General features: G+C 53.1%; 6 protein-coding genes across 6 annotated transcripts; 4 read left to right on the forward strand and 2 right to left on the reverse strand.

The window, feature by feature from the left end:
* Window positions 1-721: 721 nt before the first annotated feature.
* Window positions 722-2,770, forward strand: MAM_07010 (START-like domain protein; the record flags this gene model as incomplete). Its single annotated transcript, XM_040825808.1, has 2 exons — window positions 722-1,265; window positions 1,332-2,770. 2 exons carry the CDS (start codon window positions 722-724, stop codon window positions 2,768-2,770), a joined length of 1,983 nt encoding a protein of 660 aa, XP_040676191.1.
* A 260-nt stretch (window positions 2,771-3,030) lies between these two features.
* On the reverse strand, window positions 3,031-8,075 carry MAM_07011 (HEAT repeat protein; the record flags this gene model as incomplete). The annotated part of the gene is made up of 7 exons (XM_040825809.1): window positions 3,031-3,765; window positions 3,838-4,511; window positions 4,569-5,406; window positions 5,475-5,709; window positions 5,768-7,007; window positions 7,070-7,911; window positions 7,975-8,075. 7 exons carry the CDS (start codon window positions 8,073-8,075, stop codon window positions 3,031-3,033), a joined length of 4,665 nt encoding a protein of 1,554 aa, XP_040676192.1.
* A 390-nt stretch (window positions 8,076-8,465) lies between these two features.
* On the forward strand, window positions 8,466-9,342 carry MAM_07012 (60S ribosomal protein L10A; the record flags this gene model as incomplete). Its single annotated transcript, XM_040825810.1, has 3 exons — window positions 8,466-8,484; window positions 8,595-8,966; window positions 9,080-9,342. 3 exons carry the CDS (start codon window positions 8,466-8,468, stop codon window positions 9,340-9,342), a joined length of 654 nt encoding a protein of 217 aa, XP_040676193.1.
* Window positions 9,343-9,637: 295 nt separating this feature from the next.
* Window positions 9,638-11,550, reverse strand: MAM_07013 (Alg9-like mannosyltransferase; the record flags this gene model as incomplete). Its single annotated transcript, XM_040825811.1, has 4 exons — window positions 9,638-10,568; window positions 10,635-10,762; window positions 10,839-11,224; window positions 11,442-11,550. 4 exons carry the CDS (start codon window positions 11,548-11,550, stop codon window positions 9,638-9,640), a joined length of 1,554 nt encoding a protein of 517 aa, XP_040676194.1.
* Window positions 11,551-15,038: 3,488 nt separating this feature from the next.
* MAM_07014 (SCF complex subunit Skp1) lies at window positions 15,039-15,753 on the forward strand (the record flags this gene model as incomplete). Its single annotated transcript, XM_040825812.1, has 4 exons — window positions 15,039-15,108; window positions 15,176-15,273; window positions 15,330-15,500; window positions 15,577-15,753. 4 exons carry the CDS (start codon window positions 15,039-15,041, stop codon window positions 15,751-15,753), a joined length of 516 nt encoding a protein of 171 aa, XP_040676195.1.
* A 2,543-nt stretch (window positions 15,754-18,296) lies between these two features.
* Window positions 18,297-18,723, forward strand: MAM_07015 (ADP-ribosylation factor-like protein 1; the record flags this gene model as incomplete). The annotated part of the gene is made up of 2 exons (XM_040825813.1): window positions 18,297-18,626; window positions 18,703-18,723. The coding sequence occupies 2 exons, from the start codon at window positions 18,297-18,299 to the stop codon at window positions 18,721-18,723; spliced, it is 351 nt and encodes a 116-aa protein (XP_040676196.1).
* Window positions 18,724-21,039: the final 2,316 nt, after the last annotated feature.

Raw genomic sequence — 21,039 nt, forward strand, 5'->3', positions numbered from 1 at the left:
CTAGGTGGACGTTGATTACTATGCCATGCATCGGTGGCGTGTACTAGGCATTGGCTTCTCGATGAGAATAGATGCTCAAGTTGGCTCGGCGCATCATGATCACGAGTTTATGAGTGTGTCTGCCACGGGAAGAGCTCGGGATGTTGTGGCGCAGTTGATCCCCAGACAAGACGGCAAGTAGTCATGCCGTCATGACAGTTGGCGGGCAAGTGAGTGGAAAGGAAAGTTTTAAAGTGGTGACGGCGACACGATGGTATCGTGTAACTTACGTGTGTAAATTCTACACTGTACGGCAAAGTGCGGGGTGCGGCGTACGGAGTGGTGCGCTGACTAACAGCATGGACTTGGCGGGCCCCACGGAGCACGGCAGCACGTGACGTGACGTCAAAGAAGCCAGCCGAAACTCAGGTGCCGCGCCCTTTGACCTTGGTCGAGCCCGCGCCCGGTTCCGAGCTTGCTCAGCCATCAACCGGAACGCCGGGCCGCACCACGACACCTTTGGCAGCAGCCTGGACCGGTGATCGGTGATCAAATCATCCGCCACCCGCTCTCCGAGCCATGTAATCTGGGCTGGCGCCCGCACCTCGTGCCCTCCACGCCCCGACGACTTTTCACCTCTTCATATCGACTTCTCCTGGACACCACCACCGACCCACGACCTAGCCGCCGAGAGAGCCCGCTCAGGGCATGTCGCTGTCGTGACCATCGTTTCCGTGGCGTCATGACGAGTCATCATGAGCCGTTGAAGGCCCTAGCGCCCATCGATTGGAACGACGTACCATGTCGAGACCGTCAGTCTTTCCTAGAAAATGCATTCAAGCAGGCCCAAATCGTCATCGACTCAGTCCCTCGGACCGTGACGCCCGCCGCAAAACCAACTCCGACCGGACGAGCCCGAGCAAAGACCGATTCGGCCGTTGTGTACACGGATATCCAACGCTCACTGTCGTCACACCAGTCGCCCGCTGCTGCAGCTCTATCTGCACAGCTGCGAAAGGAATGGAAGGAGATCAAGACAAACCCAAAAGACAACCCCTTGGCCATCAGTGTGTACCGGCTCGCCGGAAAAGATGGCAAGGGCGCGTGGTTTGCTAGGCGCAGTGTCCACGAGGGCCTGACATTTGAGCAGTGGAAATCAGGACTCGAGAGAGAGTTCGCCGAGACCATCAAGGCGTCTGGATCACCGGGAAGCGGCAGCATCCGCGGAATTGGCGCTGATAGAAATGTTGAGCATCACGACGTCGTGGATGTCGGCCATGTTGACGGTACTTGATCATCCCCCCCCGGGGACATTTGCATTCAACTTTGCTTACTACTGCTCCCCACCACAGTGTTTCAACTTTCTGCCCAATTTCCGGGGCCAACCGCACCGCGCGACTTCATCACGCTACTCCTCACATCCGACTTTTCCCATGTGAAGCCTGACCAACAGCAACAACCAGCGTTGCGGCAATACATGGTCGTGTCGAGGCCGTGTCTTCACCCAGACTGTCCTCCTCGCCAGGGCATAATCCGAGGACAGTACGAATCAGTGGAAATCATACGAGAAGTCCTCATCAATGGTGATGCTGCTACGTACAAGAGATCGCTTTCTTCGGGTCATTTGTTGGCCGACGACAGTCGCAAATCCACATCAGCTAGGCGGTCTAGCGATGACTTCCAGACAACTCGAGCTATCGAGTGGCTAATGGTGACGAGGAGCGATCCTGGTGGTAGCGTGCCGAGGTTTCTCATCGAGAGAGGGACTCCACCGGGCATCATTGGCGACGCAGCAAAGTTTCTGAGATGGATCTCATCCACAACCCTCAAAGATGGCACCTTTCGCCCTGATCAAGAGACCAGTCAGGACAATCAGAATGACAGGAACACGGGCAGTGGCAGTGTCATCGACGGAAACACGCCGGCCGTTGTAGCCAGCCATGATGCCGCAACAACCTCGCAAGATGTGTCGCCGAAGAGCAATCTAGATGGCCAGGATGACGAACAAGGATATGGCGAATGGATCCCGAGCAGCACCGGCTTGTATGGGATAATCGGCGGTGCATTCGGTGTCGCGAGTTCAATTGCTTCTGGGCTGCGGTCGCAATTCAGCAACCCCCTGAGCTTCAACAGCAGCCAGGACAGCTTGGCAGATGGCCAACTCATGCCTCGAGAGGACGGAGACGACGACGCATCGCAAAGCGACGCGACTTCCACTCGCAGCTTTACATCGGCACTAGATAAAGCCCTGACGCCCAGAGGCCCGGACAGCTTGACCGACAGCATCTCGGAAGAGTCGAGGCTGCAACGGCTCCAACCAGCGGAGAAGGATCTCCAGAAGCTTGTGGACCGCCACCAAAAGATAGAAAGGAATCTCAATCAGTTCCGGGAGCGGATGGAAACAAAGCGCCTCGGCGAAAAGGAAAAGGACGCCGCGTCGCAAGCTAAACTCCGCGAGAGACACGACAAGGAAATTGCCAAGCAAGAGGCCAAGTACAAACGCGAGATGCGGAAGCTCGAGGAGAAGCGTGAGCACGAGCAACGAAAGGCCGAGGCGCGGAGGAAAAAGGCCGCCGAGAGGCAAGAAAAGTCGAGCCTGACGCTGGAGTTGGAGAAGGTGAGAGCGGAGAGGGACGTTTCCACGAAGCAGATTGAGCTGCTGCGCGGCCAAGTCGGCGAGCTCCAGGCGCAGAACACCATGCTCGTCGCGAAACTGGGACGTATGGGCGCGTTGAACAGGGAGGACTCGTCATCTTCAAAGACAAATTCTATCAAGTCGATGAAATCTTGATTAGGCCCGCGCCTCCTTGCACGATACGAGGCGTGTGGGCGTGCAAGTTTATGGAGCCGAGTCGGTTGGTTCAGAAGTCGACGATGGGACAGACAGACACTTGTGTACGACGGACAATTCACGTCGTCGCAGCACACGCTGACCGGCATGGCGCAACGGACTGGCAAGCACTTGAGTCCTTTCGGCACGTAGGCTCTTCTTTCTGGGTCTAGTCTTTTGTCACGTAACCAATTCTATGCATGCGAGTACGCCTAAATGCCCTAGATGTGCATGTCTGTCCACGCTTCTGTCAGTAACTTGGATACCCGCGTGCTGCTCGATCGCAGGGCCCCCTTTGCCGACGCCACGGCATGTTCCAGTTCTGCGCGCTCGACTTTCCTGCCCAGCGCCACAGAGCACCGGATCAAACGATGGCAAATGGCAAACACGGCCGGATTCGAGGCCCAGCCCAAGGGCCCGTCCTCCAGGTCGGCAAGTTTGCCCACGTGCGCAACGCCTTCTTCGACCCAGCGCACCAGCTTGCCCAAGTGCTCGTCCTTTTCATCCCATTCGAGTGTCTCGAAGACCTCGGCCCACCGCTGCGTCTCGCGCACCTCGTCGATGAACAGATTGTGCTCCTCCACTACGAAGAGCGAGTCATCGAATTCAAGAGCCCGCGCCAGCTCGACCGCTGCTGGCTCCCAACTCTCCAGCTTCGTAGCCTGCACGCCAAAGTATCCGACTAGACGGTCTGCCACGATTGCTCGGAACTCGGGAGCGGCGCCGAACTGCTTGGTGAGGCGTTGCAGAAGGCGGTTCGCTGCTTCGATAGGGACCAGGGCGGCGCCGATGACGGAGTTTGCGGCCAAGGAGGCCATGTCGCGGACTTCGTCGTCGTCGTCGTTCAGGAGGTCGTAGAGGGCGAGAAGAGCGGGGAGAAATTCCGGACCTCTCGGCCGTGAGGCGGCGAAGAAGGAGGCGAGGGATGAGGCGGCTGCGAAGCGAGTGTCGAATGTCTACATTGTATAAGATTAGCACATCGTCACCAACCATGGCGGATGGTCCTGGAGGGGGCCGTTGATTGTAACCTTGTTGTCTAGAGCGGCGTCGGCCATGATGCGGCCCCAGGAATGGATGCTAATGGGTGTAGATTTCTCAGGGTGGATGAGAGCTGCGGTTATTGAGCCGCTCGCTCTTATGGCCGCGTTTGACAGAGCCGGGCTCATCGGACGAGCGGGTAGGCTCAGCCATAAATTGACCAAGGCGGCTTTGGGGATCTTGTTGGAGCCCTTGTTCTTGAGGAGCTTGTCGATGATGTCGGCTAGACTTTCGAGGGCGAGTACTTGGGCTTCTGAGTGGTTGGTTTCTAGACACACGTTGACGTATAGAAGCGATAACGAGGCCAGAGTATCCTGTGAACATGACGACGGATCCCATACTTTGGGGATGGTTTCGAGAGCGGCGACCAGCCCGCCGAGGCCGATTTCTCGACTTTGAAGAAGGGACTGGAGTTGTGACATGGGATCGTCGAGTGTGGATAGGGCGCACACATCGTAAATGGCCTTTTGGATTTTGAGCAAAACAGATCCTCTCATTCTGGGCATGGTGATACTGAATGAGGAGAGTGGGTGCCGGCTTGTCGCTTCCAAGAACCAAATCATGTTCACGACTTCAAGATATGTGGCGGTGATGTCGGGACAGTCCGGGAAGAGTGTGTCTACCTTGGTCCGGATAAGAAAGGAGCGAAGCTCGGGAAGATCAGCTGAGCAGTAGAGTCAGTTTGTTATTACTCGAATTCATAGTGTATGAAGATACATACCAAGCAGTCGTTCATGAGCAACTTCGTTTAGCCTCTCGGTGACAAACTTCAAAGTCAGGAATATTCCGTGAACATGGTTGGGCTTATTCCTCGATTCGCTGGCCATTGCGGCATCGAATATGCCTCTGATTACCGCCAGCCACTTTTCATGCAGAAGACAAGAGCAAAGCGTACGCGCTGCCATGTCGCGAACATGCCACACAGGGCTGGACAAATATGCTGCCACATCAACTTGAATTTCGTCCCGGAGCAGATCAGGAGGCCCGGCTCTACGGATAATGTCGAGGGCAGGAAATACAGACTCTGCAGCTACGGTGCCAGAAGCAGACGGCTCAGACAGGATCCTGCGCCCAGATTGAAGGAGGTTTTTGAGCACGCCAGGCAGGTTGGGGTATCTGTGGTAATGAATCCGGTTTGCCTTGCCGTCCCACCCAGCTTCAATCACAGCCTTGCTTTCATGGGTTCCGAACAGGTTGTCAATAAGGCTTCGCAGAAATATGAGGCCACAGTTCCGGATGGCCCATACCCCGGATCGTAGTCCGCTGGCCGCAAGTTCCAGACACTGGGGCAAGTAGGACTCGGACTTGTTTCCCTGCGCCGTAATGAGGGAGTTTTTGAAAATGTCTTTGAGGCAGTTGTATGCGTGAACCTGAGGGAGCTTGGATCCATCGGCTTGCGAGACCTTGGCTTCCTTGGCTGCAATGGCCATGAGCGTGTCCATGACTTGCGCGAAACTAGGGCGAGGGGCGTTAGCCGCCAGGATTCCAGTGATGATTGATGGAATCCCTGCGGATCGGCGCGTCGTCGATGCTTGTGAGTAGATTGCGTCTAGGGTTCCCTAAGTAAATCAGCAAAAAAAATGTCATGCTACGTTGTGTGTGGTAGCTTCGTGTTTTCTTAGCTAACCTCGTACCAACTATCCAACAGAGGTTTCTCATCCTCTTCCAATTGCAGATATTTCGTCTGCTGGCAACAAGTGGCAAAAGTAGCCGAAACCGTGGTGAATGCGCCTCTATGTCGTAAACTTGCTAGTTGCCTAAAAGTCAGGTTCCCGATTTGCTCGAAAACCTCCTTTGAAGGGACTATCAGGCCATCTCGGGACCTATTTCGTATTGAGAGGATAATGGTGCGCATCAGATTACTGGAATCGACATTAGCAACAGTTCCTACGGCAGCAGTGTATATCGTATATATCGTACCTTGACTCGTGAACAGCACGGAAACTATAACTCAAGAGATCCTTGGTATCCAGTCCATCTACCTCCTCGAGTTCCTGGGGTAAATGTCCTTCAGGAGAGTCATCGCACAGAACATCTTGAACTGCTCCCCATGCCCGCTCACAGCACGATACAATGTCTAGCTGGATGTTGTTCGTCTCGCGCAATTCATATTCGGAGAGTTTGGTGTCAGAAACAACCTGCCAGGTGTGGCATAGTGATGCAAAGTCTCCGTGAAGAGGTGCATCGACGACGGCTTGTCCGAGATCCTCCTCCGCCATGGAAACCTTGCGCTTCAACTCACTGGCCATAGCTGCTAGTAGCCTTATTCTTTCGTCATCAGAGCCAAGAAATCTGTAAAGCAGTTGCGATGATTTCGAGGCGCCATCAGAATGATCGGCTCTGGCTGTCCGACGAGCAAGTTCACTAGCCCGTTGCGACAATTCGGCGACTTCCTGGACGGGTACTTTTGTGGTTTCTAATCCCGTGAGAGTAAGTCGGCGATATCGACCGTCGGCGTAGCATCTCGCCAGAGCGGTCGCCGACAAATCTCTGACGTCTTCGAAGGGATTCATGACCAAATCGAACAACGCTCGCGCCCACTTGGCATCCAGACAATTGAAGAAGAGTTCCTGGTCGTCAGCCGTCTCCCAATTTTTACTCGCATGCCCTTCCAAGCGTATTATGTACATGAATGCCTTTAGCGCTGCAATGTGTCTCTGGTACGAGGCTGTTGGGCTTAGTTCCTGGCAGAGAAACCCAAGGTACCAATGAAGAAACTCGACGTGGTAGCCAAGACAGTTGGTTAATTGAACCTCGGGTAAGGATATCAGGTTTGATTGGTATAGCATAGGCTGCGACGCGGCGTCCTTGCCAAATGGAAGAGGAGCGTCCGCTTTCTGCGCCTTGGCTCGCGCTCGTGGTATACTACGCTTCAGCACGTGAATAGCACCACGAACTCTCCTGAACATGTCGCGAGTCTTGGACGCGACATCAACTCTGAACTTGGCATCTGGATCGGCAAAGAAGGCCCCCAGGTACCTTCTCAGGAGATCAAAAGCCACGGGGGAGTAAGGTCGTGTAGTGGAAGGTGATGTAACAAGTAAGGATAATGCCAGACACCGAACTTCATGAGAGGGATGCGCCAACACGCTCTCCAAAACCGTTTCGTGAAGCGTTATAGACGATTTGTGCTCTGCATGGTCGTTGGAGCCGCCGAGGGCTAATCAAACATTTTATCAGCACACTTCTGTCGAGGCCGAATCAGCCATCCGCGAGACTCACCGGGTTCCTCAACGAGGCCAACTTTCTTCCCAGTCTCCAGTGCCGCCAATTGAAGCAGCGCAGGAACATCCAGGCTCATCCCACTCGCTCCAGAGACTGCCTGGTCCTCATTCATACGTCCAAGGAACGCCAGGGCTTCTGTCCTGTCAGCTTTGAACAAAGGTAAAAAGATATAATTCTTGATAGAATCCAGAAGCGTCGGTTCCTCAGCCAAAAAATCAAGCAGCCATTGATGCCATGTTTCGATGCTAAGAGTTGCCCCTGCATCACTCCTTTGTCTCCAGAGACGGTATAGAGAGACAATCAACTTGCCCGCGGTGGGACGAACGAACTGCAGCCGCATCCAGTGAAATAGTTCCGCAGTCAAGGTTCGCCATACTTTCACTTCATTTTGTGTTTGTAGATCTGTCCGATATGCCACATAGGCCGGGCGAATGTCGCACAGGTTAAATACTCCTTTGGACAGGAAATGATCCAGCGTCTTAATCGCAGACTTTGCAACAGGTTTAGTGGAGCGACCAATGACTATCGAAACGAGATTATCCAAAATATGTCTCTTGGTCTCCAATGCGGCATCTCGATCTGGGCTCTTGAGAATGCACCGAGCAACGAGGTCGAGCACCAGTTTCATGGACCTATGGGTGTCCGACTCATTCCACTCAATGTAAAAGTTGAACAGCTTCAGCGTCACGTCTTGTGAGAAGGCCCATATCCGTAGACTATCAGACTTGGACCCGGAAGACTGCTCGACAAGTCCACAAAGTCTCAGACAGGCCTGCCCGGACACTGATTTAGGCTGAGCCGCATCCTGGAGAAGTTGCTCAAAGAGGAGGATTGCATATCTACGACGTATAATCAGTCCCAGATCCGGACTCGGCTTAGTCGAATGATTCCAAAGTACTCACCTTCTTCCCAGTTCCGCATCTTGTTGTTCAAGCCATTTAATTAACTCAACCGGGCTGGCTAATAAATCAGTAACCTCTGCAGGAAGCTCAGGGTTCACCATATCAAATTTCAGCCGGCTAAATCAAAAAATCGACCGCAATTACATGCGAAGCCAAGCCTGCTCTCAGTATGTCGGCACCAGAACAAGGCCATTAAAAGCGTCATTAGCAAAACCCTGCAACCGTAGTCACCGTCGTTTACAATAACCACTGTTCAAGGTCGTGCATGCCTCAAGCAAAAAGTCCTGTCACGTGGCCCTTCACGTGAGAAAAATTTGCCCTGCCGCACACATGCCACTGCCAATTTGCAGTGGAGTGGGCGGGGTCCCACATCCAAAATCACCAAAAAAATCCCAAAACCTACTTTACTCGAGGTTCCTCGCAAACTCCTTCCACAAGACCTGTCCTGATTTACCATTAGATACCATCGAATCTATTGGGAGACTGCCAAAATGTCCAAGATCACAGTCGGTACGTTGCGGAAACCACTCTGCTCTCCGTGCGCACAATCGACGCATTATCTCCTCGCCGCCATCACCACCGGCCGTGGTCGTCGCTAACCGGTATGCTCTGCTCTCAAGCCAACGTCCGGACGCAGGTCGCCGAGCTCCTGGAGTACTCCAACGAGACCAAGAAGCGCAACTTCCTCGAGACCGTCGAGCTCCAGATCGGCCTGAAGAACTATGACCCCCAGCGCGACAAGCGTTTCTCCGGCACCATCAAGCTGCCCAGCATTCCTCGCCCCAACATGGCCATCTGCATCTTGGGTGACCAGCACGATATCGACCGCGCCAAGCACGGCGGCGTCGACGCCATGTCCGCCGACGACTTGAAGAAGCTGAACAAGAACAAAAAGCTCATCAAGAAGCTCGCCCGCAAGTACGATGCGTTCGTCGCTTCCGACGCTCTCATCAAGCAGATTCCTCGTCTCCTCGGCCCCGGTCTTTCCAAGGGTAAGTGAGCAATACGACAAACCTCTGTCCTCGTACCCAAGTCCTCACCGCTTCTTTCGACGATGGCGGAACTGAATCTCACTGTGGTGGGGTGCTGATATTTGTCGTAACAGCCGGCAAGTTCCCTACGCCCGTCTCGCACTCGGATGACCTCACTGGCAAGATCAACGAGGTCAAGTCCACCATCAAGTTCCAGCTCAAGAAGGTTCTCTGCATGGGTGTCGCCGTTGGAAACGTCGGTATGGAGCCGGAGCAGCTCATTAGCAACATCATGCTTGCCATCAACTACCTTGTCTCTCTTTTGAAGAAGGGCTGGCAGAACGTTGGTAGCTTGACCATCAAGGCCTCCATGTCGCCCCCTAAGCGCCTCTATTAACTGTCTTGAAACAAAAACGACGGTTGGGATCCTTGCTTTTGGGCGTTCCTCGATACGAGTAAACTGGACAATATTTGCGTAGACTAGGATCTCAATACAGGAGTAAAGTTGCTGCGTGTTTGATTCCTCGTGCGTAGCTGCAGCCACAGGAACAGTGGTCAGAGAGACCATGCTGAAGCACAGAGGACTTTAAAAACGCCGTCATGTTCACAACAAGGCACACTACAAGGTATGGGACGAATGGATGGGTTTTGTTGTTCCGATGTAGATTCAATGCGCTAGCTCGAATTACTAGCTATTTTGGACAGCTTTTGGTTACCCTCCACGCAACCAAGCCCCGTCGACCAATCACTCGCGATAAAGTATTCCAAATACCGTCATCCCCAAAATCGAGGTCATCCAAGTTCAAATGCTTTCTGTAGCGCCAGACTTCTCGGAATCGTAAGCCCTGTAGTCCCTTGTTTGGTAAATACGGATCCAGCCAGGTCGCTGAAGCTGGCGCGATAAGATATGTCCCATTCTTCTCTTTCAAGTACTCATGATTACGTCGATCAGAAGGCGTGTCGCAAGTGGCGAGGTCAGCAAGTTGCGTCAGCAATGCATCGCCTTTCAGACCCATGACGTCCCTTGTTTGTAGAACCTCGTTTTTGCCGTTGAGCAGCCATATTGGGGGGGTGTAGGTCTTCCACCAAATGGCCTCCGTGGCGTCTGGCTGCTTGCTCATGAAGACTTGGCCGGGAACGACACCACCCTGGTGGTAAATGCCCATTAGCACTCCCAAAAATAGGTTGAAAATGATCCATGCGCCTGCCCAAATTCGCAGCATGGTCTTGTTTCTGGGTAGCTCGACCGATGACAGAATTAGGGGCACGGTTGGCAACAGAAAACGAGCTTCTTGGTGCGGGAAGACGGACAAAACGAAAAGTCCAGAAATGGCGGAGTAAAGCCTCAATGACAAATGAGGTTTAACAAAGAGCAAAACAGCTGCAGGTCCAAGGAGCTGCGGAAGATTTGCCGCTACATGTTGGTACCACGGATGTGTACCATGCTGGGCAAGATTTGCTGTGTCCGAGTTGTAGAGGAAGAAATTGAGCGGAGTGATTGTAGGTCTGGAGATTAAATCGGCCCAAGTAATAGGCTCGGGTGAGTAGAAAGCGGTGTCCAGCGCGATAGCTATTACAGTGGTTATTGAAGCAGCCGAAGCCAGGGCCGCAAAAGACAAAGGTCTATTTGATAGTTAGCACAATGACACTCACGAGGAAGCTGGATGAGTGCAGGAATTGGCTACGTACTTATTCAAAAAATGGGGTATCAAACGAAGGCCAGGAATCAACAAGAACGCTGGGAATGTGATTCGGTTAAACACTCCGAAAACGGCAACGATCCCGAGCACTGTTGAAGCCAGAAGCGACGATTGTTGCTGGGCCGTGGAGTTAGCGAAATGACGCAAAATGAACTCGGCCAAGGCAAAGTTGCCGGGAAGGAGGTTGCCATACGCGGGTATCCACGATACGCTGAATCAAAACCAGACTCCAAGCTACAACAAGAGTCTCGACTGAATTAGAAAAGGTGTGTGTTTGATATGTCCAGGTGACATATGACGATGCCACCAAAAGCACAGCAACACGTCGATGTCGTGGCGAGGGTATCAGCTCGTGAAGGGCCCAATCCTCCAAGACGAAGCTTATCAAGAACATGAGAACTCGCAAAGTCCAAAACAATGCGATGGGCGGAATCTCGCCATCATGTCCGTTGCCGATCCACAGCCATCGAAGGAGCAACATCGGCAGCCCATAGACGGGCCACAGGGGGAAGACGCTCCGGATCGGGTGCTCGCTGGTAAACTCCCAGGTTCTTCGGACAGGATAACTAAAGATTTGACCTGTAGACGTGACAAGATGTTCAGGTTAGCAAGCAGGGTCTCTCTCACAGGACCACACCGCAGTAGCATGGCGAGCGCGTGACGTGGCCCGACGACTCTGTCGATGCACTCACGAGCGCAGCAACGGCCACAGTCCCACCTCGGAGCTTTGGGTAGGAATACCACACAAGCAGCCGGCCGGCGCATGCGCTGCATCACCACTCAGGATAACACGTACCGGCTATAACCTCGGGGCCTTGGAAGTTCTCGTCGGGGTGTAGGTAGCTGGGTGACAGGGCGAACCACAGCCGGATCAGAACGAGAAGCAAGTAAGTACGCCGCCACATAGTTCAGCAACGGTGCCTCGAGGTGGTCGATGACACAGCAGGCATGAGGTCGAAGGGAGGTGGACGGAGAGCAGGCAAAGACATGAGAGAGAAGGTTGGCGAGTCGATGTGGACGCTTCCAGAGCGCCGGCGCGTACCAAAGCAAAACGTCTTTGTTGAGGCGGCCAAGGGATATCAAGGAGGATCGAGGTATTTTGCGGTGGTGAAGAGATGACAAAGTAGATGAAAACACAGATCGGGTAACACGAAGCTGAAGGGCTATTCGCGCAGCGCCATCAGCCTAGAGGCAGAAGATGGGAAGAAAGGGACAAGGGACAAAGACAATATCAACAGGGCAGAGATGAGAAGACCAAGACGGATTAATTAATTTCATCCAGGCGGAATATAGAGCAGCACGACAAGACACGCATATTGGAGAGCTGAACTAATAATAATACCAAATACGTACTAAAGGTGTCCACTCGATCGACGTTCAGAGGGCAAGGGGGAGCTTGCTTGGGAGCTTCAACGGAAAGGGCCACCTACCACCACCACTTCACACCTCTGACCAGTGTCACCACCCACCACCCACCGCCACCCGCCACCCACCACCCGCCACCTGCCACCTGACACCGACAAGGGCCTGCTTGGTTGTCATAAGGGGGCAGTCATTGTTCGCTTGATCGCTTGATCGCTTGATCGCATCACGCATTCGTGCTTTGCCATCCATTTCGCCGTGGATATCGTCTAGTGCGCCCCTCTCCTCTCCTCCCTTCTCCTTTTTTTTCATTTCTCACTTGCAAGCGCCTTGTGTTTGCCGTCTCCGGCTCCGTCGACCCCGTCTCCAACTCCTGCGCAGCCTGACATCTTCCATGTGGATGGAGGAACTAGCTTAGAGCGTACGAACGCCATATAGGGCCAGGACTCCGTGTCTACAAGTCGAATGGACTCGAAGTGTCTTACATCAACACATAGGGATAGGGGCTCTCCGCCACCAACAGCCGATGCAGAGTTTGCTTGCATCAACAATGAGCCAAACATGTGCTGGGGTCTTTGGCACCAGGAGTCTGACGTCTAATCCTCAAACCCCCCAATTACCAATCACCAGCTTCTTATGTGTGGTGTGCATGGTGTTGTCAAAACAGTCAACGGGTCAGCTTGACACTGAGCACGGAGCAGTACCATGTAGCCTATAATACGATGCGACGAGGCTGGCTCATAGCTCAGTGACGAGTGCGTCGACACTTCAGCAACCCGAGAATATATACAATGTTGATGCCGTCCACTACCCGGTTACTAATGAAAGGGCAGAACCGCCGCTAAGCTGCAGGCGGCATAAAGTCCTGCGGCCTCGGGCCGGACACTTAGTACTTCGTATGTCGCAGAGTCGGAGTAAGTTAGCTCGTTCGTGGTAGTTGGCTATGGAGACTTCGGAGGCGTCTGGTCTGGAGTCTGGACGTCCCGGGGAAAGCATCCGCCACGACAGCACGCCAGGCACGCTCCGCCCGTCCATGGGCCATGAACAACCGTACATACCGAGTGCAAACGGAGCTGCTCTTTGTCACAGGCGGTTGGGGTTTCTGGGCCCTGCGTCGGTCCGTTGTTCTGCTTTGTTCGGTATCCGGGTATTGTTACTACCCACAGAACCCACTTCCCGAAGCTTCATGGCCACAGATGACAAGGCCCCATATCAAGAACTGTGACGGGGCCACCATGGACAGCATTAGCACACAATGAACTACTCCTGCGTCTCACCACATAAATACGGGGGTCGCCAGACGGGCTCGCTTGGTGCGGTGCAACATCCCTCGGCCGAGATTGATGTCCCTATCCGCATAACTTATGATTTGGGAGTGGGCGCATCAGGCCAGGTCAAGAGCGGCCATATCCATAAGAAATCATACTCACTACTCCGTACGTACTCCGTAGTCCTTGTAGCACAAAGGGTCTGCCGTTGCAAGGAATGCGCGGCGACCTTGCTTGGTACTAGGGATCAATGCGGACGGCGGGACACACCAACATTCCAGGCTAGAGCGTTGCTTGCTGTACGGCCACTTGAGACACCAGTAACTTAAATTAGAGCTGTCTGATAACTATTTTGTAGGGCGCACTAGTGGTTGAGTTTAGGAAATCAATAATCCTGGGGAAGTGCTGCGAACGGTGCCAAGCACGCAAGTAGCTTGCATGCATGGACAGCATGGATTGTTTCTGGGCTCTGCAGTAGCACGGCTAGAGGGCTCAAAAAGGGGACAACGTACTTGTCTAAGTGAGTTCTCTACTTCAGCCTGGCTGTGGCCGCGTGCTCTGAAATAATGGCAGCGAACATTAGGATTCAAGCCCGGCGGATGTTGGTTCGCGGCTCGAGCAAGAAGGCAGCACGTGGCCACTCCAGGCATCGACATTCAATCGTTCATGTCTGATTGATGGTGACAAAAGGCAGCACCCAACAGAGCAACAGGTCAGGACTCGGGAGAGATTGCAGCAAGGCCAAGGACGTGGCCTGTTCGGATGTTAAACCACGATGGCCCAGCATCCCGAGATGCTCGACGCAACAACACGCGCCGAGATGAGCAAACACACGCAGCGAGGCGCGCTGCTCCATTGGCTGCTGCCATGAAAAGTAACATGATTTGCACCTGGGTAATCCGTACACTCAGGCGAACACTTCAGGCGAACCGACCAAGCAGATAACTTATTTATTTGCACTTTGAAGCCACCCCTGGTCTTAACCGCGGGCACAGTCTCGAGTGGCCTCGAGTCTGAAGTCTAGTGCTGTGCCAGGTGGGGCCAAGTCGGTGAATTCACTCTCAATGCCGATGCGTTAAGTAAGTACCTACTTGAGTAGTTTTGCTGCCTGTTCAGCAACAAGTCATCAGTACCTACTTAGAGCGCCGCCTGCATCTACATTAAGTAAGTAGGTACTGATTGCGTACAGGCCGTAGCGCCAGTTGAGTTTGTTTCCTTCGGAGGTCTGAAACTCACGCTACTCTCTCCCCATTCACAGGACCCGTTTCCTAATAAAGGTCACGCCTCGCACTCCGTGCAAAGACATTTATTGAGTGGCTACCCAGAGAAAATCACTGGTCGACCTTTTCTTCTTCTTCCTCTTGGCACTTGTCTTTTCCACATTTTTTTGAAGGTTGGAATTTAACAGCACGGCACAACGCATGCATCATTCATCACACATTCAGAGATCTGCGCGCCGCCTGCCGCCTGCCTGCCTGCCCTGCCCTGCCCTGCCCTGCCCTGCCTGGCCTGTCCACGGTCCGGTTGTCTCCTGCCAAACGCCAGAAACCCCGCCCGCAGTGGCCCTGTCTCAGCCTGTGGCCTGAGACAACTCTCTGGACTCAACTTGAACAACTTCATCTGCATACGAGCAGTCCTCAGGTATTTAACCTGCACTGCACCTCTCCGCGCAGTCGGTTACTACTTCAACCTCTCACTACGCCAAAATCCATCTTCGATATTCCTCACTCCCCAACAGTGTCCATTCTCTCCCGTCCATCGCAATGGCTGCCGAAGACGCGTCGGGCGCCAAGGTCTACTTGATCTCCAACGATGCCGCTACCCTACAAGTCGGTAGGTGTCTTCCTTGCTCGCCCTTGGTTTCTGCAGACCCAGGCCTTCGTACTCACATCTTGGCTAGACCGCAACGTTGCTCAGCGATCGATGCTCATCAAGCACATGCTGGAGGATATTGGCCACGAATCAATCAACGAGGACAACCCTATTCCAATTCCCAATGTAGGTTGCGCCACCCTGCCAGCCTCGCAACAGCACCGTCGCTAACCCTTCCCCAGGTAAACGAAGCTGTCCTTCGCAAGGTTATTGAGTGGTGCGAGCATCACCGCAACGACCCTCCTCAAGCCCAAGACGATGATTCTGATGGCCGACGACGTACCACCGACATCGAGGAGTGGGACCAGAAGTTCATGCAGGTTGACCAGGAGATGCTCTTTGAGATCATTCTGGTAAGCTCTGCTCAGAAAACTCGCTCTTGCCACCCACCATTCACCCCACGTTTCTGCAAAACTAACTCATCGGCAGGCTGCCAACTACCTTGACATCAAGCCACTGCTTGATGTCGGCTGTAAGACTGTAGCCAACATGATCAAGGGCAAGTCACCAGAAGAGATCCGCAAGACTTTCAACATTACCAATGACTTCACCCCCGAGGAAGAGGAGCAGATTCGAAGAGAGAACGAGTGGGCCGAGGACCGATAAGGGACCACGTAATCAAACGCCTCGGGTAAAGCGTGAGCTGGGAAGATTCCAGACTCGACAAGTGAGCTGGTCCCAACTCACCGATTTTGTGTATTCGATTTCCTATTTTTCTCTTTCGCAAGAGGCCACGTCTTCTGCCTTGCAACTTTGGCGTTCCTGGGGCTGATTTGGTAGGTACCATTGGCGGTGGATTCTCCCTTGCTGCTGGTGTTTACCCTCGAGAATCCTAGCTATCGAGTTTCTGGATGAATGACAATCACTAAAGCTATTATCTAATGTCTTCTTGTGCCAGCTTCCAAGCATTACATGCGTGAGCAAACGTGGTTGTTCGAGTGACGAAATAATTAGATCGTCATGCTTCATTCTTTTACGTCATTTCATAACCTCACACAATGATCGATCGCTAGGGTTAGGCGAGTCATGGACGGTCATAGGAACACTGAGATAGTAGTAGGTGCAGGCTGTGAGCAGCCGCGGCAAGCAGAAGCACATCAGGACTATCTTGAGCTGATAGTGGCCCAACTTCCTTGATGGTGGGAGATTATTGATGCACAAGATCCATCAAAGGAAAGGAGTATTGCCCTTTTTATTTTAGAGACATCAAAATCTGTGTATTCCTTTCCCTGAACCAGACCGGTTCATGCTGTAGTGGCAACAAGTTCGCGAAAACCCTGGCAAATAAAATACTGCCTTACAGTCCGGTACGCTTCAACAAATCTCCCTTTTCTTTCCTGGTCTTTTATCTTTACGCTCCGAGCGACAGTGAATAATGACTTCTGAAGTTCATCCGCACATCATTTGATCCGCCTCATCGTGAAGCATGGTAGAATTGGGTGCAGTTGTCGGCAACGTTTGGTGGGTAGAGGAGTCGAGACATGTTAAGAGGCGAAACCAGTTTAGATGCCGAGACGAGTCTTTCTCCAGTGCCGTCTCTTAGCGTTGTAGCTGTGAGGGGGGGAAAAAAATTGTTAGCAGGCATGCTTTTAAATAACGGCACCCCTTCTCCTGGTGGCGGTGTCCTTTGGGACTTGAAACAGCCAAAACAGCAACACAGGATATTATTTTTTTCGCGGTTTGAGGAGATGATGCATACCGGACGGAGTTGTTGGTTCGGAGTCTGATCCATTGGGGCACAGGTCGATTTTGCTTCTGCGCCTTGGCAAGCTTCTGCTTGGTACGGAAAGACTTGTGGCTCTGTTGATGGAGTGTCAGCATGTCCATGATGGTCTTGGGTGATCAGAGTAGCGGGGTGCGTTGCACGACGCGCACAATGATCAGAGAATGAGAGATCGAGCGAAGGGTGCAATGGGTATTCTCTGGACATCAGCGTCGTCGTGGGCGGCGTGGCAGGGCGGCGTACCGGCATCTTGGTGGGCGTTGCGTGTCGAGTCGCAATGGTGACGAAGAGTTTGGTGAAGTTGAGATTGAGGAGGGTTAAATTCTGACCCGCAGTCGAGGGCGTGAAGCCCTAGCGAGGATTGTGCGGCTGTGTGGGAGACTGGGGGGCTCGAGCATGACTGTGTGTGGCTGTTATTGCCTCAGGCAACAATGTAAGTGGGGTCGCTGACTAACTTCTGGCTTGATTGGGCTGACAAAAATTACTTCAACGCAGTACAGCTATTCACACGCAGAACGTCCTGTGAATTATGTCTATTTTTTTACAGAACAGTAATTAGTAAATAGGGAATAAGCCAAGTCAGTCACTGGCCCGCCCCCCCGAAACACCACGGGTTGGCGGTGGTAGTAGTGGCATCTGACGGAAGTTCCAGAACAGGGGGGACTGATTTCTAATTCATGATTGCAAACCCCCCTCTGTCTAAACCTTTGCCGCGAAACATAGGACACCGTCAGGGAAGTACGCAGACAGAGCACGAAGCCAGCGGACCTTTTTTTTGTTGTTTTATTCTTGCTTCTCCGATCAGAGCCATTTGCTTTTCATCCGTGTACGATTTCCTCCCCCTCTCGTCCGATCCTCTTGATCAAGTGACCACCTGTGCTGGGGATGTCGGATGTCTCAACCACACGTGAGCTTTTTGCTGATTCTCGACGCGGCGCTGGATCTAGCCAACGCAGATTCCTTTTGCCCTCCCCACAGTCGTCGTATACGCGAGTACCACGACCTTTAGTCACCATGGGTGCCGGCATGTCATGGCTGTCCAACTTGATTTGGGCGAAGAAGGAGATAAGAATACTGATCTTGGGGCTTGTATGATTTTATTTGAAGATTGCGGCAAGTCCCCTTGGAAGACAGCGGGCAGCGACTGACGCGTTGTGAATCAGGATAATGCCGGCAAAACGACGTTGCTTTACAGACTAAAGGTATAACCCATCGGGGGGAGTTTGGAATCTTGGAGCGAGTACTGAGGTCGAATATTAACCGGCGTCCAAAACAGATTGGCGAGGTCGTCACCACGATACCCACAATTGGCTTCAACGTCGAGTCGGTGACATACAAGAACTTAAACTTTAACGTCTGGGTACGTTGATGCGCGCACCCCAGAATAGTCAGAGGCAGGGGAACAGCTGGGACTCACGCTGCATCGATGCAGGATCTTGGTGGTCAGACAAGCATTCGACCGTACTGGCGATGCTACTACGCCAACACAGCAGCCGTCATCTTCGTCGTCGACTCCACCGATATCGAACGATTACAAACCGCGGCCGAGGAGCTGGCGGCAATGCTAAACGAGGAGGAACTCAAAGACGCGGCGCTGTTAGTCTTTGCCAACAAGCAGGACCAGCCTGGTGCAAAGGGCGCGGGTGAGATTTCGGAAGCACTACGCCTGGGTGAGCTCCGTGACCGGAACTGGAGCATCATGGCGTGTTCTGCTGTTGATGGAAGTGGAATCAACGAGGGCATGGACTGGCTGGTGGTAAGTCGATCCCGGAGAGGAGCGCATCGCACGTGCACGGGGGGTACGATTTGCTAACGTTTGGCGTCCTTGACAGCAAACGGTGAACCAGGAGTAAGCGTGTCATACGCGACGGATGTTTTGGTCCTTGCGGTTTCTCCATGTTCATATGTACCACAACGAAAAAAAATTAAAAACGACGTAAATACCCAAGGCTTCCTCACGATTTCCTCGTACCACAATGGATGGCAAATCCCGACTCGTGGAAAGGGGAAACGGAGGAGTTGACTGTCATGGAGGCGCAGGAGCTCTGGCATCATGCATGGGCCAGATATGTGTTTCTCATCTCTCGACCTGGCAATCATGTCGCGAAAAGAACGAAGCAATAGCGGCCATGAAAACGACGGCGGCGCTCGGTGCGGCAGAAAATCAAATATAGCACGTTTTAATACCAGAGTTGGGATCTATTGGGATCCTCTTCGTTTCTTCACATCAAGGGACTGGACAAACGGTGATTATGGAAAAAGCATCGTCTCAAGCGAGTGCGTTTGAATGTCCTGCGGACCCTCGTTCAATGACATGCCCGGAATGATTTACTTTGCTGTCAATAACGCGAAGAGCGCGGGGACTGAGACGAAACCGAAACCAGCCAAGGAGTGAAGGACACCCGCCATGTATAAGCCAGTATCCTTGGGCTCGTGAATGAACAAGTGCGGCAATCACGCAAGCTGGACAGAGGGCTGCTACATCTATGCGCAGCCTGGCCGTGACCGTATTTGCAGTTTTATGGCGTCGCGGCGAATTCGCAGATGCCGAACGGGATGCCGAAATATCCTCAGCTTCATCTGCTCCAGACGACGGTTGGCCTTGGGCGGGTTCACGTTTTCGGAGATCCAGTCAAGTTTTGCATCTCGGACCGCTGGGACGATGGGAAGTCAACGACATTCATTCACCTTTGGCGGCTTCGATGGTGCCATGTGCTTGCGAGCGGAGCCGTTTGTACGAGAAGAATGAACGCGGTTCTGATGCGTTCCCCAATGCATAGGATAATACCCATCTGTATTTTTCTCCGGCCGGGTACGTTATGTAGAGCCGAGAGGTGGTCCGAGTTGCACATGCCGCATCGCATGTCAGTCTGACCAACCTGCACTTGTCCAGCACGTCAAGCTTGCGCACGCTCGATGATTCACTTCGCTTTTCTCTTCAGCTCTCCCTTGGTCTCTGTCAAGTTCTCACTCGATGACACCGTCACAACGGGCACCCAACGAAGGAGGCTCGGCCTCGACATGTCGAGAAAAAAGAGGCACAAATGTTTCCCTCTACAGAAACCAATGCATTGCTACGTGTACTACCCGTGCTTGGTGCTGCTGGAGAATACGACCCGTGTCCCATGGCGCAGTTGCATCTAGACTTTGTTTCTTGGACTTTCCGTGCTTTGACCTCTGGAGGATTGGTGTGGTATTCGCAGGGTATTTGTACAAGTTGAACATGCGTTGGAGGAATGTATAGGAGGAACTAGGTCAAACGGCACCCGAGCGTTTCCGGGCCTCTCTGCACACGTCGGACATTTACCCAAGTCACATGCCACTAGGTTGATTGGAGAAGTGCTGCTCGTATTTAGATTGACTAGATTTCGGCAGCGACTCAAGAACAAACGAGTAGGTGGTTCCCCTTGGCAGCAGCGGTCCGCATATCCTCAGTACATGAACATGCATATAAACCCCAACCAAACACGCATGGCCGGGGGGGTTCATAGAATCCAATCCAGCATCTCGGTGCCTACAAAACCTGCGCTGCAGTCCAGGGGACGACGGTGCCGGATGTGCTGATCTACAGCGTCCGGGGAACGCCAGCCCGATTGTGGCGGATGGGGCTCCTCGCCTACCCTGTCCCGGGATGAGTTCACGCCCGGCCAGACAGACCTAAGCCGGGCCGCGAGCATGAGTGGAACCGTAGTTGAGGGCGTCTTGTCGTAGTGAGATGAACTACTTTTTGTGCCCTTTGTGGCTTCGTATTCTTTCCCCGATGCTTGGCCCCGACTCAAGCAGGCAGTGATCCCAGCCGTGATAGCTGTGTAATTGCTCCAAGAATCGGTGTGCCCACAGGTCGGGTGGTGTATGGGCAGAGCGCCCTCGGGAAGAGAACAAGAGGCTTGGGGCTGAACGGCCAAATAAAGACGTGGTGCCGCGTATTGCTCTGCGCAGCAGAGGACACTTGGCACGACCCAGCTCTTCGGACAACATCTGAAATCGACCATCATCTTTCCATGTCTCCATGTCCAAGCTTCCAATTCCGGACTAGCCGGTAGACGTTTGGCTCGACGTATTGATCCCTCGACAGCCAGTGTCGGGCCAGCTCGGAAACAAATTCCAGATGAGTTTCCGAGGCAAGCCTCCGAACGAAGTGTTGGTGTTTGTCGTACGACGGCCCGCAG

The sequence above is a fragment of the Metarhizium album genome (assembly GCF_000804445.1).
Source record: "Metarhizium album ARSEF 1941 chromosome Unknown scaffold_26, whole genome shotgun sequence".
NCBI lineage: Eukaryota > Fungi > Ascomycota > Sordariomycetes > Hypocreales > Clavicipitaceae > Metarhizium > Metarhizium album.